Here is a 19,531-nt window from a genome sequence, read left to right on the forward strand (position 1 = left end):
TTTTAAAAATGTTTCGCACCCCCATAGAAAAATTCCTGGGTCCGACTGAGAATATATGCTCGAACGTTTCATCGTTGCTCTCGCACCACACACATAAATGGTTATCGACCATAATGTTTCGTCTCATCAGGGCCATCTTAGTGGGAAGACGGTCCGGAAGAGCACGACACATGGAGATGTTGCAGCGTGTTGCAGTTTTTTAAGGAAAATATATAGCATAGGATGTCTTGCATTTGGAGCTGAAAACATGTGAAGTGCACGTTACCAATTATGACAAGGATCACGTGATTTTTTCAACATTTTACATTCCAAGGCCTGACTTTGCTTCTTCTTTATATCCCCCGAGGTGACCCAATTACTCACACCAACAATTTGATCATTTTAAATTTGGCCGGAAATTGTTTGTATACCAATAATTAATATATACCCTCATCTTCTAATCCACACGTAATATTATAATAATTATTTTAATTTATATAGGCGTGATTGCTCATACATCTTATTAGATCTTACCAGCTTCTCATTCATTTGTATCCCATTGTTTCTTCACTCTTTTCTACTTGATAATGGCATCAACTACAATCACCAAGTTTTCTCACTTACAAATCCCACTTGAAGATGTACTAAACGCCACCAACAACTTTCATGATGATAACATCATCGGACGCGGTGGACTTGGAATAGCATACAAAGGACAGCTCCAGCGGTCCGGGAAGTTGATCAAGATTGTTGCACTGAGGTTAAATCGTAAGCAACGAGAACGAGACCTCGAGTTCTGGACGGAAATTTCAGTGCTTTCTGATCTCAAGCATACCAATCTTGTCTCTATCATCGGATTTTCTGATGAGAAACATGAGAAGATCATCGTAACCACGCACGCGGCCAAAGGAAGTCTCCAGGAGCATCTAAACAGCCCGAACCTCACATGGACGCAAAGATTGAAGATATGTGTAGGAGTGGCTCATGCGTTGAGTTACCTCCACTATGACGAGGGACGTGGTTATGGTGTTATACATCTTAACGTCAACAGCTCCACAATTTTATTAGACGAGAACTTGGAAGCCAAGTTATCTGGTTTCAAAGTTTCTATCAAGCAATCGCTTAATCGAATGGACCAGGTCGTCCTTTCTGAACCTATTGGCACAAGAGGGTATATGGATCCCGAAATTGAAAAGACCAAAGGCGTGACCCAGAAATCAGACATCTACTCATTCGGTGTCGTTTTATTCGAAATATTGTGCGGGAGGAAAGCTTTTGTTCCAAAGGAGACTAACAGGTTTCTAGCTCCACTGGCTAGGAATCATTATGAAAAGGAAACGTTGCAGGACATAATCTATCCGGATCTAAGAAATCACATGTCCCCGGGATCACTCAAAAAATACTCAGAAATTGCATATTCATGCGTAAAACAAGAGCGAGGACACCGCCCGCGTATGGTTGATATTATGCATGAACTTGAAAAAGCATTGGAGTTTCAGCTGCGACGTGAAAAATTTGTAAGTCCTTTTTTTGTTATATTGTTGTTTTTTTTTTCCACTCTTACATCTGTTACATAATTTTCCATTGTTTTAATTTTGTTTACTTTAAGAAGAAAAATAACAAAAATTACCATATAATATATGTTAATTTTTAACAAATTAATATTTAGTTATAGTATTAAATTTATCATTTGGAGTGTTCATCGATTCAAATAATAGTTTATTCCGGTTTTGACCTTGTTTTTGGTCCTAACCGAAAACTGAATCAATCCAAATTAGAAATGATTCCAACTGAAATGAATTCAACGGATTTATTTGGTTCATTTGGTTTGTGACCCGATTAAAAAGCTTATTATTTTGTTTATTCGGTTAAATTCTGTTTTCTAAATGACTATATTACCCTTATAGTATCCTATTCGTTTGCGTCCCTATGATTTTTAACCTGTTTTCCTTTGCGTCCCCGAGCTTAAAATTTAATTATTATTATTTTTTTATTCTTCTTCTTCTTCTTCTTCTTCTTCTTCTTCTTATTATTATTATTATTATTATTATTATTATTATTATTATTATAGAAAATCACAATCATCGTTGTCATCATCCAGGGGCAGACCTACCATGTAATAAGGGGTAGCCAACGCTCCGGCGGTAGTGTAAATTTTGTAAAATTTTGACGTTTTTTCGATTTCGTTACATATGAAGAGAAAAAAATATAATTTTACAAAATTTTAATAGTTTAAATAATTACAACTTTTAAAACATATTGTTGACTTTAGAACCAACTTTTTCCACGAATTTTAAACATCCATAAAATTTTCATACGTTGATATTTGTTAATAAAATTGTATCATTGAACATTTTATTCTCTTTAGTTTGAGTAATTGAGTATGAGATGGCTTGAGTTTTTTTTTTTTTGAATTTACAAAAACTTAACATGTTACGTGATTACCCTTGTCTGTATACATTGCCATACACACGAACACCTTCTAATGTTGTGTCTATATCATTTGTAGAGTAATGTATGTGATGCGTAAGGCCAATGTGGGGTGGCCCACTTGGTAGAGGCGTATGCCTCTTTAGGGAGAGGTCCTAGGTTCAAAATTTAGAATATTGGTGAACTGTGGAGCAAACGTTGCCATTCAAAAAAAATGTGATAGCTAAGACAAGTGAATGAATTAAATGAGCTTCTCATATTCTCTTTCTTCTTGTTTCTCAACAGTGTAATTTTATTTTCGTTTTCGTTTTCGTTTTATTTATATTTCGACATTTCGTTAATTAAAATTAAATTTATCAAATTTTGTAAATTTTTTAAATATACATATCAATGTTTTTATACATTTCTATAACAAAATACATTTAGCTTTTTATATACGATAGGAAACTAAAAAAAAATATTTATCCAGAAAACAAGCCTCATGGGACCAGAAAATAAAACATTTAGGATAGGAAACTAAGGAATCATATATCATGAAACTTTGGAGCAAAATATATTTATCGAGATAACAAGCCTCATGGGCAATAGCTTCTAATGTTGTTATTATTTTTGAAAAGGATTACAAACTACTTAATCAAAAGAATTCATTCATATTTCTAACAACTACGTATAAAATTTGTAACTCTTTTCCCTCTTGTCACATGTTTGTAGGAAAAGAAGTTGAAACACTTGAAGATTCCACTAGATGATATAAAATCAATCACTCATAATTTTTCAGAGACATTAATGTATCATACCAATTATTATGCTTTATGGGAAGCAAAACCCGAATATGATATTGAAGAAAAACTTTCCTCTATAGAAGGAAAGAGCAAAGGGGAACTGTTCAAGAGATACGACAATGTAGTTATTAGACGCCTCATTCATAAAGATCGGGAGCAAGCAGAAGAGCTGTTTTTCACCGAACTTGAGATACTTTCAAGTATTAACCATGATAACGTAGTCACACTAGTAGGATTTTGTGTTGAAGGCTCTGAGATGATCCTTGTCACTGAGGCTAGTTCTAATAGAAAACTTTTCGATTGTTTGGGAAATATCGAAGACATGCGTATTTTGACTTGGGAAAAACGTTTGAAAATCAGCATTGATGTTGCACGCGCATTGGCTTACCTTCACTCTGAAATGAAAGACAAAAAAGTGATAATACACAGGCTAATAGATAGCAACATCATTTGCTTGGATGAGAATTTGCGGGCAAAGATTGACACCTTTTCGCAAGCGGTATTCCAGCCTCCAGACCAAGAAGACAAAGCTTTGTATGCATATTACATCATTTACAAAGAGTACCATGTGGATCCAGAATATATGATGAATCATAAGTTAAAAACAGAGTCCGATGTTTATAGTTTTGGAGTAGTATTGTTTGAACTTCTATGTGGAAGGAGAGCCAATGACCCAATTTATCTTAAGGAGAGTGACCAAGGGATGGCTCCTATGGCGAGAAGAAACTTTTGCATGGGAACACTAAAGGATATGATAGATCCTATAATAAAGGGCAAAAGTGACGAACATAGTTCCTTTCAAGATAGAGGACCCAACAATGACTCGCTTGAGACATTTTGTAAAATTGCATACAAGTGTGTTGCAGAAGCACAAGAACAACGCCCACCGATGAACGTCGTTCTCAATGAACTTGAGAAAGCATTATTTTTTCAAGTAAGTGAATGTTTTAAAGACGTAATTATCCATTTTTGTATTTTAATATTTTTAATATATAGAGCTAACCGATGTGCTTGATGATATTAGATTAATTACCTCAAATCGGTAATTAAAAAAAAAAAAACCCTTTTCACTACCAAATAGTGTTCCAAATATACGTAAATGATGTGAATAATGGAACACTCTTAACAACATTTGAGTGGATGTTTTAGTTGATGCGCATGTTAAATCTGCAAAAGTACTTGATTATGAGTATTATAATTTTCAAATTTAATATTGTTAATATGTTATCAATGTATGTAATTAATTTGGTCTCTCATCGTTCACAGGAAAACAACAAGGAAAACCTGAGAATGTCACTAGAAGATGTAAAACTAGCCACAGAAAATTTCCATGATGATAATTGCATAGGCGAAAGGGGATCCTTAGGGAAAGTTTATATAGGAAAAGTTCCAGAAGGTGGTGGATTTCGCACCATTGTTGTAAAGCGATTCGATACAGGGCTTGGTCAAGGGGAACAACAATTTTTGAATGAGCTCCAAATTCTTTGGGAGTATAAGCACAATAACGTCATCCGTCTTGTAGGGTATTGTGATGAAAAGGAAGAAAAAGTCATTGTTTATGAGTATCTGTCAAGAAGAAGTCTTGATAGGTATTTGAATGATGCTTCGTTTACATGGATCAAAAGGCTTAATGTATGCATTGGTATTGCAAGTGCGTTGGATTTCCTTCATGGAAGAGCTGGAAGAGATGGAAAGGTGATACATGGGGACATCAAAGCTGCTAACATTCTATTGAATGATGATTGGGAAGCAAAACTTGCTGGTTTTGGGCTCTCTTTAATAAGTCCATTATATCAGAAAACAGCTGATTATGTGTGTGGCACACCACAAAACATAGACCCACTGTACAGCAAATCAAGTTTCTTAACCGAAGAATCTGATATTTATGCGTTTGGTATGGTTTTGCGTGAGATTTTTTGTGGGCGATCAACGCTTGAGATTAACAAATACGAGGGTTACCATATCCCAGATTATATTAGGAGTGATAAACGAATTGTGCTTGAATCGGTTACTACGTTTGACACAATTGTCGACCAATGCTTACATCAAGAAAGAGAAAAACGACCAACAGCAAAAGAAGTATTAATGCAACTTAAGAAGGCATTGGAATTCCAAGTAAGTTATCATACTTTTACTAGAAAAGTACCGTTTTTTTTTTTTTTTTTTTGAAAGGCAAAGAAGCATTCTCATTAATAATCTCCCAAAACTAATAGCTAACTTTGTATATCATTGCTTCTAAAAGAAACAGGAGCTCGAAGATGTCAAAACAAGAATGGATCCATAACATTTTAGCTTTTTATGTTTAAAGTTTTAACTGTGTGGTTTATGTATAGGAAGAAGAAATTAATACGATTACAAATTGGAATTGAAAATAAGATTTCTCATTTATACTCATTGAAAAGTTTATTTTTGTATTGGCTACTTTTACTCAGTTGACTTGTGATATGTAAATTCTATTAGTAATTAACTATATTATATTTTTTTATTTTCTAATAATAAAAAAACGAAAGATACATATAGAATGATGTGAAAGGGTTCCCCTACGAGTAATTTATAGTTTATTATTAGTTCACAGTTTTATTAATAAAATTCTTCTCTTTCTTAAAAGGAGGAGAGAGTACAAGGCACAAGTACGGACCAAGTTTCAAATACACTTACGAAACTTCAGTTGTTGATACGTGAAATTCCTGTAAGTCCTCCATTTTTTCTCATTTTATCCTCCGTTCTCTCGTATTATTTTAGCTTATCGGTTTAAAAGGCAATTTTGTTATAAATATGTTTAGGACGGAGGTTCTACAAAACTATATGTTATTGGGTTTGGTTGGATACTTGGTTGAAAAAAATGTGTTGTCTTTGAGACGAAGGCACACTTTTTTTATATTACCCAAAATTGTCCAAAAGAGGTGTAATGGTGTGTACTTCAATGGTAGAGGGTCTCACTATCCTCTATCTTAGCATCATGTCAACATTCTCTTTCACCATCTTCATCCTCTCTATTCATGGGTGTGATTATCATCCTCTTCACTATCCCCTTCGTTAATATTAAAAAGTATATAATTTAAAGCGAAAAAAACATAATTAATTTTTTTCTATAAAACTAAATAACTAAAAAAACGAAAATTAATTATCATCGGAATTGACATGAGCGGAGTTTCAAATATGCTCGATCAAATTGGCACAAAGATTGAGGTGCGTACACTTGTTGTGTAATGCCCATATGAGATAATCTTGGTAATGATTTGTGTGTATATTGTGATTAACAATGATAATTACATCAAGTATATATAGACAAGATAGTTACACATATAACCCTCTAGATAAGCCTATTGTAAAATATTGTCTAATATTCCCTCGCAAGCTAAGGCCGAGAAGCGACCTGTAGCTTGGACCGAAGCCAAACAAACCGTTGCGAAGGTAGTGGCTTAGTGAACACATCGGCGATCTGATCATCTGTCTTTATAAACTGAACACAAAGTCTTCCTTGCGCAACCTTGTCTCGAACGAAATGAAAATCAACTTCCACATGCTTTGTTCGCGCATGAAACACCGGATTCGCTGACATGTATGTGGCTCCTAAGTTGTCGCACCATAGTGTAGGAACCGAAGACATGGAGACACACAATTCCCGTAATAGTGTTTCAAGCCAAGTGAGCTCAGCAACCGTATCTGTAAGGGCCTTGTACTCGGATTCTGTAGATGACCGAGATACAGTGCGTTGTTTACGAGCAGACCACGATACTAAGTTTGAACCAAGATATATAGCAAACCCCCAGTGGATCGGCGGTCATCTGGGCAGCCAGCCCAATCTGCATCGGAGAAGGCATGTAAACAGTAAATTAAACGAAGCGTTTGTATAGGCATGCAGAAGAGATCTCGAGTTTCATTGAATCAATAGACCATAACCAGAAGTACCCTGTAAATACCTTAGAATTCCTTTAACCGCCGACCAGTGATTAATAGTGGGAGAATGCATAAATTGACACACTTTGTTGACTGCATATGAAATGTCGGGCCGAGAAAGTGTAACATACTAAAGAGCCCCTACAATCTGACGATATCGAACATGATTGTCAAAAGGAGAGCTATCACCAAGAGAGAGATGTGCAGTACTTGGAATAGGAGAGGAGACTGGTTTGGATTTAGAGAGACCTGCACGAGCAATAATATCCAAAATATACTTCTTTTGAGATAGAATAATGTCAGCCCCTTTGGGAACAATCTCAATTCCTAGAAAATATGATAGGGAGCCCATATCTTGAACATCAAAGGTGTTGCTAAGACTGTGAACAACATAGTTAATCGCCTTAGGATTGTTCCCTGTAATAATAATATCGTCAACATAGACAAGCATGTATAATAAAGTGCCACGAGCAAATAAAATAAACAAGGATGGACCAGTCTTCAATCCCTTGAAACCGAGGCCAATTAATGTTGTGGATAACCTGTGAAACCAAGCGCGTGGGACTTGTTTGAGACCATAAAGGGATTTGTGTAGAAGACACACATGATCTGGTTTAGCCGGATCCACAAAACCAAGTGGTTGCTGTAAGTAAACAGTTTCTTTAAGATCACCGTGTAGAAACGCATTCTGAACATCTAGTTGACGAAGAGGCCAACCTTTGGTGACAGCAAGAGATAAAACAACTCGTATGGTAGTTGCTTTGACCACCGGACTAAACGTGTCATGATAGTCAACACCTGCTTGTTGATTAAAACCTTTAGCAACCAAATGCGCTTTGTAACGCGTAACCACCCCATGTTGATCTTTCTTAATTTTGTATACCCACCTACAGTTGGTGTTTGGAGCACGCGGGACCAAAGACCATGTACCATTTCTCATTAAAGCCGAATATTCCTCAGCCATGACAGCACGCCAGTGAGGGTCTTTGTTAGCAATGGTGAAGGAAGATGGTTTGGAAATTGTAGTAGTGTGAAACGAAGAAGGACTGTACCGGTCAACAGGTTTAGGATTAGGACGAAGGTGCGAAGGACGAGTACGAGGTGGTGGTGGTGTAGGTAGAGAGTTGGTTGTGTTAGGTGGGTGAGGATGATCTGGTGTGGTGTGGGCTGAGGCTGGGTGTGAGTGGGGTTGTGGACTGGTCTGGGCCGAGCCCGAGTTGGGCTGAGGTGGAGGGCTGTCCATATGGGCTGAGTTCGGTTGTTCCGAGGCTGTTTGGTCAGTCTGAGTCATGGGGTTATGTGGTGCGGCTGATTGGGCCGAGGCTGGATTGTCAGCCTGATTAGTGGTGTTAGATGGTGTAGTCGGTTGGGCCGGAGATGTATTATCACCGGATGGAATAGTATGGGGATGAAGATGAGGATGAGTAGGGTAGGATGAGAAGTAGGGAGGGGAGGATGGTGTGGGTATGGAGATAGGTGGTGGTTTAAATGGAAAGCCTTCTTCAAGAAATTGGACATGTCGGGCAATGTGTAGACGATTGGATTGGATGTCCAAGCACCGGTAGCCGTGATGGGAGGTGCTATACCCGAGAAAAACACAAGGCATGGATCGAAAGTCCATATTGTGTTTATTGTATGCACGAAGATGAGGGTAACATCGGTAACCAAAAACCCGAAGGAAAAAGAAGTCTGGTGGGTGATGGAAAAGTTGTTCAAAAGGAGAAACTCTGGAGTTGGCTCGAGAAGGCATTTGGTTAATTAGATACATAGCCGTGTCGAATGCAAGCCAAAAACGTTGTGGGACATTGGATTGTGCAAGGAGGGTGAGCCTAGTTTCAACAACATTTATGTGGCGTTGTTCAACATACCCATTTTGTTCGCTGGTATGTGGACATGAGAGCCGATGTACAACCCCAAGAGAGGAGAAGAAGGGTGAGAGCTTCCTAAAAATTCTCCTCCCCAGTCACTAAGACACCCCTAGAGGTTCTTAACACGGAGAAGTTGGATCTCAAAGATCCACCACCAATGCACAGCAAGAAAGGCCAAGACCCTAGTTTGTTCTGTGAGTTCCACAAAGATACTGGGCACTTGACAGATGATTGCATTCACCTGCGCATGGAAATCGAGAAAGCTCTGAAGAGTGGCAAATTGGAGCACCTCTTGAAGAACGTGCGCAAGAAAACAAAGAAGATCCAGAGGACTAGACGAACGGGTGATCAATGGGCTCATCGCATCACATCGAAAATAAACACCGACGAGACTATCCTTAGCCAGCTCTGTGGCTCATGTTAAACTATCCCCCATCCATCCGCTTGTCCTTAACCCGTCGTTGAGGTGGAAATGACCTACACAAGGGCAACGGTGGAGGAGCTAACACTTTGGCACTCTCGCCCCTGACGTGGTGCGGTTCCTCAAGCGAGTTCAGTAAGTGGTAGACAGTAACATCGCACATGTTAAGGGGCCGAATTTTGTGTTTAGTAGGGTAGGGTTTGCTATTCCGAAGAGGGTAGTAGCACAGCTTGTTGCCTGTCTACCTGTCATTAGTCTGTAATCGTCTCTGTTTTAATTAATCACCTTTCGATTCTTGTTTTAATGTCAAATAATATGATGTTGTCCCATTATTAAAAGGGGTTTTTAGCGGCTATATTCCAATAGTCCAAACAATGGATGCAAACTAACAATCCTTTACACAAATCCCCCACCCTAGCTTAGTTGGTTAGTTGGGCTGGTGTTCTCCTTGGAGACGCCGGTTCGACTCCCGGCTGTAGCAAAAGGTGCGGGACGTCCCAATGATGGATCGTTTCCTACCGAGGCATGGTTTGATCCGGAGGTCAACCCGGTTTTACCCAGTTGTTACCCCAGCAAGGTTCTCGTGTGGGGGCAGTATGGTTTCCGGGTGAAGGTCAGTTTGCGCAGCGGCTGGGGCCCGATAGAATATCCCGTCCGCAGGCGGGGCTGACGGGGGATTGTCTTTGACAAGAACCCGGTGACTACTAGGTCCTGTACATAGAAAGTCACCCTTAAAAAAAAATCCTTTACACAATTATTAAATGTTGCCAACCTGAACTAAAAAAATGTCGTTTCCAAAAATGGGTGTCCACCAATACAAGGATACTTGAACCAACCATTTCAAATCTTAACTTCTCACAATTCTAATTCTAAAATTATGGGTTTTCCGATTCTCAAAATCCTGCAATCACTCAATTTCAACAATCACAATTTCAAGCATTCTCGATCACTGATATATACATCCCCGATACAACCAAGATGCTAAGTGTTGATGAATCTCGATCCCCGCTGCTCAAAACTCCTAGAAAAATAAAGAGGGGCCAAGCTACTACGTTATCAAAAAAGGAACCCGTGAAGAGATAAAAGTATAAGATAGCAGATGAGGTGCTACTTGTGAAAGCGTGTATATGCATGTATCTGAGGATCCAAAAACGAAGAACAATCAAAAGGACGAAGCCATTTGGAAGTGAGTGGAAGTATATGTAATCACTCTAGTGCCGAAATGAACTAAAAATGGTTGATGTGGTAGATTATGGCCAACCAGTGTATACGGTACACATGCACCCAAAAGAACAAAGACACCTACTGCGAATACGCCACTTCTGCTTCTCACGGGTGCATATTCCATTCGATCTCAACAACGATAATCCTGTCAATTGAGGGTTATGGAACACATGTTGATGATGAAGTTGAAACATGTCTAATAGAGAGGGACAAGGCTAGGAACTAAAACCAATTAATCCAACAGTATTTGTCATTTGTACTTCTAATTTATCAATGTTTAATTATATTAGGATAATTTTTTAATATGTTTAATTAACTTTTTGAATTCTTTTATTAATTTTAATATATTTTATCAGTTTGAACAACACGAAACTAAAAAAACCAAAATCGATTTCTTAACCCTAACCAATGGTGACAGTCTTAGTTGAGTTTGTAACAACATATGAAAATTTTTCACAGTCGTGCATGTCAATTGAAAGGTCTGTAGTCATGTTAAAACTCTCACTGTCATGTGATGGGTCCTATTGTGGTCTACTGCGGTGGAGTCGGAGTCAGATTGCAGTGACATGGAGACGTGTTGCAATTACTTGATATGAAGTTTACAAGGTCAATCATGCTATGAGCGCATCTCCGGAATATCACCTTATATAATTGTTGTACTAACTAATCAGGCGATAGATTCAATTGTCATCTTTAGTTTTTCTAAAAGGATCAACAACTGATTTATGAAACAATTTTCTTCTAAAATCATGTTAAGTTTCATTCTCATTTTTCTAGCAAATTTAAGTTATATAGATCCTTTTTTCTCCATTGGCACAAATTTGCAGGGAAACAAGTTGGAACACTTGAAGATTTGTCTCAGTGATATTCAATTAGCAACAGATAATTTTTCAGATACATACAGATATATAAATTGGCAACGTCTCTATACTATTTACAGAGCAGAGCTAGACCAATTTGACAAGGAAAATCCTTCATCTGTAGATGGGAAGAATAAATGCGAACACCACAAGAGAGATAACCATGTATTTATAAAACGCATCTCTAGACACGCCGAGCATAGAGAAGAACGGTTTTTTACACAACTTGAAATGCTCACCCGTATTAAGCATCCGAACATAGTTACTCTACTTGGATATTGTGTTGAAGAATCTGAGATGATTCTTGTCATTGAAAATGTTTCTAACGGATTTCTTGGTGAGTCTTTGGGTAATGTCGACAAAATGCGTATTTTGACATGGGAAAAACGTTTAAAAGTGTGCATTGATGTTGCTCGTGCTTTGAATTACCTTCATACTGAGATGGAAGACCAAAAGACGATAATCAATCGTGATATAAATTGCTACAACATTGGGTTGGGTGATAATTGGGAGGCAAAGATGGTTGACTTTTGGTACTCTTTATTCCTGCCTCTAAATCAAGTAGACGAAGCTCTCTATCTCAACGTGGCTCTTGGCAAACCATCCTACATAGATCCAGAATATGATAGGACAGGTAAGTTAAAAAAGCAATCGGATATTTATAGTTTTGGGGTTGTTATGTTCGAAATTCTATGTGGGAAGAGAGCCTCTGACCAGATTTACAAGAAGGAGAGAGGGCTAGCCTCTGTTGCAAGACGATGCTTTTGCGCAGGAACACTACACGACATCATTGATCCTTTGATAAAGGAAGAAACTAGTGAAAACGGTTTTACTCTAAACAGAGGTGCCAACAAGGATTCTATAGAAACATTTATTAATATCGCATATCAGTGTGTGACAGAAACTCAAGATCAACGTCCAACAATGAAATTTGTCGTGCAGCAACTGGAGAAAGCACTATTTTTACAAGTAAGTCAATGTCTTAGAAATATAATTTTAAGACAACTGTAAAATGCTTATTAATTTTTTTAAACCACTGATACCACCAAGTTACTTTCATTTAATTGCCATTTTATAGTTTCAAATTATATTGTTATAGAAATTTGATCGTCATTTTACAGTTTATAATAATATTATGGAACTTTATATTACCAAATTTAGCATTTATAACTACTAGTATTTCATTACCAATTTCCATCACCATTTTTACAAGTTTTTGTTTTCTATTAGCATACACCACTTTGTATACATTTAATTCAATACCATTTTAGTCATCAATTTATATTTTAACAGTTATTATTATGACATTATCTATCTCATGGTTGACAGGAAAACAACAATGAAATCCCCAAAATATCACTTGTAGACATAAAACATGCCACACAAAACTTCCATGATGACAATTGTATTGGCGGAGGAGGATTTGGGAAAGTCTTTAAAGGAAACTTTCATGATGGTGACAGATTTAAAATCATTGTTGCAAAGCGATTGGATGTCAGGTTTGGTCAAGGGGAACAACAATTCTTGAGTGAGCTCCAAATTCTTTGGGAATATAAGCACGATAACCTCATTGGTCTTATAGGTTATTGTGATGAAGATGATGAAAAAATAATTGTTTATGAGCATGCACCCAAGGGAAGTCTTGATAGGTATTTGAATGATGCTTCCCTTACATGGATAAAACGACTTAATATATGTATTGATGTTGCAAGCGCACTGGATTTCCTTCACGGAGGAGGTGGAAAAAGAGCAAAGGTGATACATAGGGACATCAAAACAGCTAACATTCTACTAAACCATGATTGGAAAGCAAAACTTGCTGATTTTGGGCTTTCACTAATAAGTCCATTGAATCAGGAAACAGACTATGTCATCGATCATGCATGTGGCACACTAGGATACTTGGACCCGCTTTACAGAAAAACAGGATTTCTAACCATAGAATCTGATATATATTCATTTGGTGTGGTTTTATTTGAGATTTTGTGTGGGAGATCAACATTTGCAATCCACAAACATGAGGGTCATTATCTACCGGATTTCATTAGAAAAAAATTTGAACAAACAAAGTGTGATGAGATGGTGTTCGAGCAAATAAGAGAAGAGGTGGTGTCGGAATCATTGGCTACATTTCAAGAGATTGCATACCAATGCCTACATCATGACAGAGAAAAACGACCGATGACAAAAGAAGTTGTAAAGCAACTTAAAAAGGCACTGGAACTTCAAGTAAGTAATTAATATCTATATGCCTGTACACTCTGTTATGTTATAATGCACAACCTAATTGGCAACTTAAATTCTTAGTAGTAAAAGTATTATTGCTCAAGGTACAACACTTAATGCATGTGTTTATTTTTTTGGGGGAACATTTGTCTTTTTAAACAACATATACACCTTCACCCTTGAACTTTACTTAATTGTTGTTTTTTTTTTGTTTTTTTTTATTTTAAAGTCAAATTTCATTCATACTTTCCAAGTTACATCAAAATAGAAGGTAGATAGACGGGCAACAAGTTGTGTTGGCACCCTTTCTGAATTGCAAACCCTAATCAACCAAAGACAAAACCGTGTCCTCCTAAGGCTGAACAATTATTGTGGATGACCTGTTGGACACTGGTCAGGAATTGAATAGCTTCTAGCGCTAGGGAGCCATATGTGTCATAGGAAAAAGGGACAAAAAATGTTGGTTCTGTGCACAAGCTTTAGCGTGCTTATCAACTTTCTTTGATTCTGCCTTTCTTGCTGCTTGTCCCCTAGCCCAACCAAAGACGAGCAGATCCGCTGGTCATAGAGTAGATCTCCATTCCATAGGGTCCATAAGGAAATTCACAGGAGGCTCTTATTTTAAACCAACTAACCCCATGATTTTCAAACACACATAACTTTTTAATACATTAAGTTTTTTTAAATACACCATAAAACCAGCATTTTATTATCTTTAATTTGAGTGTAAAATTGGTATAATTTTTCTTATTTTTTTAACAAACTGGCATGTCACATGATTAACCGAAAGGACCCGAAATAAAAAAAAATGAACCAAAAACCCAATTAACCGAAAATTGAAAATCAGTTATTGGTTTTTTACCCTTGGTTAACCCACATTAACTAAACGAAACCGACTGAACCATTCATATTTTCATATATTTCTAGCTTTTATGTCTCAGTTTCATATATTTCATGTTTCATACCTCTATTTTATGTATTTATACCACCATTCATGTATTTACACATTCATTTCATGTATTAATGCCTCCATTTCATGTATTTCTAAGCAAAAATCTTAGCCCAAGTATAGTTTTGGTTTTTAACTTAGCTTCTAAGTTTTATGTTTAAATTGTTTGATTTATAGATAGGAGTAAGAAATTTAAGACTACAAAGATTGAAAGTCAAAATTAATTAGAATGGAGTTATCAAATTTAATTTTAACTCATTTTCTAAATGCTATACTTGTCTTTCTACTATTCCATGTATACTCATTTAATGTTTGTTTTGTGCTTTGCTTCTTATACTCAAAAAATTGGAATTTACATGATATGCAGTAATTAATAATATTATTGCTATTTTCTTCTAGTAATAATATAGCAATTGAGGGATGTGGCTAAAAAGTAAGTAATCATGTACATGCAGATTCAACAAGGTGCAAGATAGAAAGCCAATCAGGTCCAAGAAAATACAGCTTATGGATGGATGAGTTTAAAATGGGTGTGAATTTGAAGACCTTATTATATGTGGCCTTAAGTTTTAGCCAATGTACGAATTTGCAAATCAGAATTCCTCTTATATGTATTGCTTTTAATATTCAGTTTTTGGTGACTTTTAATCTTGTTATAATAAATATAAAAACTACTGTTGTATTTGCTTCTGAAGCAAGTTATCAATGAGTTACTTTGTCAAGGTTTATGGTAGTCATGGGCCGGATATTATGAAAGAAAGTGCTTTCTTTTAAAAAAGGAGACAAAGGGAAACTATATGCATAGGTGTTTTGATGGGCTTTTCTGTTGCTGTAGTAGTGGCTGTTTTCATAGGCCAGATGGGTCTTTCTAGATTTGGGTTTGATGTGTTTGTTTTGTGTATTTTCAGGCCCTAATGTTGTTTTTCTCTCAAGAATTCGTGTTTACATTATTAAAAATCCTTTTCACTTTTTAACATCCAGTGTTCAACCGTGTTAAGTGTACTTTACAGACATTGTAGGGATTTCTCAATCCTGCTATTTAGACTATCAATTTAGGTCTTTGCTGATATACTTAATGATAAAAGTTCAATTTAAACCTGTTTTTTAGAGAATATAGCATGGAGCAAAAAAAGTTGAGTTCAAACCGTTTTATAACTATAATATCACTAAATCCTCAATTTTACCTATTACCAATTTAGTTTTTTTTTTTTTTTTTTTTTTTTTTTTGTTACTACTTTAGAGTTATCAATATGCAGGGCTGGGCCATGAGTATTCAATTGCTATGTCCGAGTTCAATAAAATGTGCCCTTAGCCCTTACCCCTTAATTAGGCTAACTAAATCTAATAAGTTAACTTCTAATACTTAAAAATTGTTTTGTAAATGGGCCTATCTTAGTTTTTGTATGGGTATACTATCTTAAAAAAATTATAACATACATAGTGGCAGAACCAGAAGTATTCAACCGGAGAGTCGCTATCAATTCATATTCTAAATTCATTAACGTATTATAGTTTTGGTTAACAATTGATGTAAAATAAATTCATTAATGTATTATAGTTTTGGTGACGCACTAAGGCCATCGGCGACGCCCCGCGTCGTCAAGAAATGGCGTAGGCAGTGAATTAGGGCGTCAGCAGAAAAATGCAATTTCGAGGGGGCTTCGACGACCCTAGGGGAGCGTAGGCTACTGTCCCCAGATTCTCCAAAACGCTGAATTTCGCCCCAATGTTGTTTTGACCGGGTTTTGACCAAAGATTTGGGGTTTTTATGGGGGGTTACGTATTTTTGAAGTGGAGAACACTACTTTGGAGCCAAGAACTCAAACCTTTTCATCCCCAATCATTCCAATTTATCCCGAATCATCCGAATCATCTCACCAATCCATAACCCTAATCCATCACCAACCTTTTCATTATCCCATCTTCAATCCGTTCTTCACCATCATCCATTCCAAACCCCAACCTAAGGTGTGCTGAGGCTCTTGCCTGGGATCCATAGGTTGAATCCCCATCCTCTAACGTAAGTTAACTCATATATGAGTCACCATGTTGTTCGCACTTGTCCCTAGGCGCATGCTGCTGTTGGGGTAATGCCTCGTATTGAAGAACATGAGGCGTTGGTGTGATTGGTGCAGGTGTATGCTTTACAATCTACGGCATGCCTATGGAGAGCTGGGTGTACGCTGCATTCAGTGCATCTTGTTGTCTTAAAAACCAGGAGAGAGGATCCTTTCCCTCTGGTATGATTGATGCTAATTAGGGAATATCTAGCGGATTCGCCGATTTGTTCCCCACCTGAGTGGATGTTCCGACGTGGCCCGACGTTTGGTTATGGGGGGCATTCCCCACCTAGTCGGTCGATCGGTAACAGAACATAAGGTTCCCTCTCTGGGTTGGGAATGTTGTGATGATCGATCTGTGAAAAGAATAGATGATAGTGCTTGTAGAAAATATCGGTGGGGGCTAATGAAGAAACAATGGTTAGTCCACGGGTCGGGTCTCGTTAGGTAGGGTTAATCCCTTCTTTCCTCGATCGATGGTTGGATTATCCTGTAATCTGTCCCATGCATAGTGAACACACCGTGACTTACAACAAGCAGAATGAGGTGGGGGTTGCTCCTTGTTACCACCCTTTTGGCGTGGGAATCAGTATTCGCTTAGGAAGCAAGATAAGTGATTAAGTAGTAAGTCTGAGTGAGCAGATTAGCATTATCTCAAACCTGGTCCGAACCATGCTATTTGATGTGCTGAAAATGGGTTAATTAAAAACAACTAAAATTAAACCCTAAACTAGACTCTCTAAGCTTTAAATTTATAAAACTAAGACTCTCTAAACCCTAAACCACACGACCGGCAAGTGTACCGATCGATGCAGTATAGCCTAAGGAAGTCCGAGTATCGAACCCAAGAGACTCTACTAATTACGCTAACGACTCTATCTAGACTTAGACTGACACGACTCAAACTATTTGTTTATTGATTGGGGGGGGGGGGTTTCTAAATATCCTAAAAAATATAATAAAATATTAAACTAGAAAAATCAAAGAAAAGACTAAACACGAATGTGGACGAAGACTTTGACCAAAGGCGATGAAGACTACCTAGGCTAGACGCAAGCTAAACTCAGAATGGATTTCTATTCGATAATTTTGTGGTGTGGAACCGGGATCTTTAAATGCTAAACCTATTAAGATACCAACTAAGCCCCTCAATCTCTCTCAAGGTGATTCTTGTGGCACTACCTAGGCTGTTACGCTTACCGGTTTTCTAGATTTCCTCACAGTCCTCTAGTTTCTTGAAAGTGCCTATATAAGACGCTCTACCTCACAGCGCGAACGTCTAAAGCAACGACGGGTTTTAATCTTGGTTTAATAGACAATGGAACGTTAAGGACTTATAACCAAACCGAGACCTATTAATAACCTCGAGCCTCACAGCGACAAGTTTAGCATAACACTTGATTTTATTAAATTACCGAATATTACTTCTAAGGCTACTTACTCGATTTTCACCCTAAAGGATTAATGATCTATTACGTGATAAAGACCGTCACCTAAATCAAGAACCCTAGCACAACCCTATTATGTGATAAAGACCGTCACCAAGGATTATACGAAGCAATAAACAGTGATAAATAATCGTCAAGCACGCATATGCACCAAGTTAAATTCCCGAAGCTTTTACAATACAAGAAAAATCCACAACCACGCCAAAAATCGAATAAAGAACCAAACTTTATTAAACTATTGTCATTACCTAGATAGTTAAAAAGATCTAGCCAATCATAGTCAAGAACGAGAATAATAAACAAGGTTTAATAATAGAATTCATTGAAGTAAAAATAAAGAAACTAAGAAAACAAGAAATTAAATAGATAGAACCCGGTTAATTCTTGATCCTTAAGCCTCTTGTTTCAACCCCAATAATTCTTGAACTCAACCCTTGCAAAATTCCACCTTCGATCTTGATATGCGGCTGATATTGTTCTTCGTTCGTCTGATCCGATGTCACGTTCCAAGAATGATTCAGCGTCCAGCCTTCTGTCGTATCTGTCTCGTTTTGTATGCGTGCGTCTCTCCTTTTATATTTTAGTGCACCGCCCTCTTTCTTTAGATTCGTTCACATATTGGGCTTGGCCCAATTAGTGTATGTCGCCCAAAAAAATAGTAGCCGCCCATTTTATTCTTTTTCGTCTGATATTGATCCAAATAATAGTGATGTAGCCTTCTGATGTTTTGTCCCTTATGATCAGCTTTTGCATCCCCCTGTTTAATTAATTATGATCATGGCCCAAAGCCCTAATTCTCACGTGAACTACTGGACTGAATATGTATTTGGCGACCCGTGAAGGTCTGGGCCTTGGCTTCCGCTGCCCATGTCATGCTCAACAACAATAGTAATTCTTTTCTTTTTATTTTTGCTCGTCAACTTCCACTTCAAAATTAATGTCATTAGCTTTTGTATATTCAATTGATTCTCCTCTACAAATTGTTTAATAGTTGCTGCCATCCATCCAACAACAATAATTGGCCTTTGATAATAATATAGAGGTAAGTGGGTTTGGCCCAATCAAGAAAAATAGCGGCAATTTTAGTTCGGTTTCTGGCACCCCATTCTGCCCAACTGGCTGGTCATTTCCATATTACTCGTTTTCGCTCCATTTGCACTAGGACCTGGTCCAACACAAAATAATGTAATATAATACTAAAACTAAATAAAAACAAATAAAAACTAAACTAAAACTATACAATTTACACAGGACAAATATGTGTATTTTACCCCACATCACTATTTATAGCCGAAGAGGGAAATGAGAGAGCCCAACGGGGCGTTTGATGGGCCTTGGGCCTAACTGACAACTTGCAGCTTTTCCACAGGCCTGGTAGGTGTGT

General features: G+C 37.3%; 1 protein-coding gene across 1 annotated transcript; it reads left to right on the forward strand.

Moving 5' to 3' along the window:
• The first annotated feature begins 552 nt into the window (after window positions 1-552).
• Window positions 553-15,361, forward strand: LOC110885451. Its single transcript, XM_022133139.2, has 7 exons — window positions 553-1,496; window positions 3,121-4,125; window positions 4,458-5,306; window positions 5,800-5,880; window positions 11,432-12,433; window positions 12,794-13,693; window positions 15,095-15,361. Exons 1-7 carry the CDS (start codon window positions 567-569, stop codon window positions 15,113-15,115), a joined length of 4,788 nt encoding a protein of 1,595 aa, XP_021988831.1. The 5' UTR covers window positions 553-566; the 3' UTR covers window positions 15,116-15,361.
• The last annotated feature ends 4,170 nt before the right edge of the window (window positions 15,362-19,531 follow it).

Source organism: Helianthus annuus, chromosome 10 (assembly GCF_002127325.2).
Source record: "Helianthus annuus cultivar XRQ/B chromosome 10, HanXRQr2.0-SUNRISE, whole genome shotgun sequence".
NCBI classification, from domain to species: Eukaryota; Viridiplantae; Streptophyta; class Magnoliopsida; order Asterales; family Asteraceae; genus Helianthus; species Helianthus annuus.

Excerpts from the sequence above, each read along its gene's own strand:
- LOC110885451 (XM_022133139.2), top strand. The coding sequence starts at position 567 with ATGGCATCAACTACAATCACCAAGTTTTCTCACTTACAAATCCCACTT. Across the intron at positions 5,881-11,431 it reads TGTTGATACGTGAAATTCCT|GGAAACAAGTTGGAACACTT; the intron begins GTAAGTCCTCCA and ends ACAAATTTGCAG. Across the intron at positions 13,694-15,094 it reads AAAAGGCACTGGAACTTCAA|ATTCAACAAGGTGCAAGATA; the intron begins GTAAGTAATTAA and ends ATGTACATGCAG.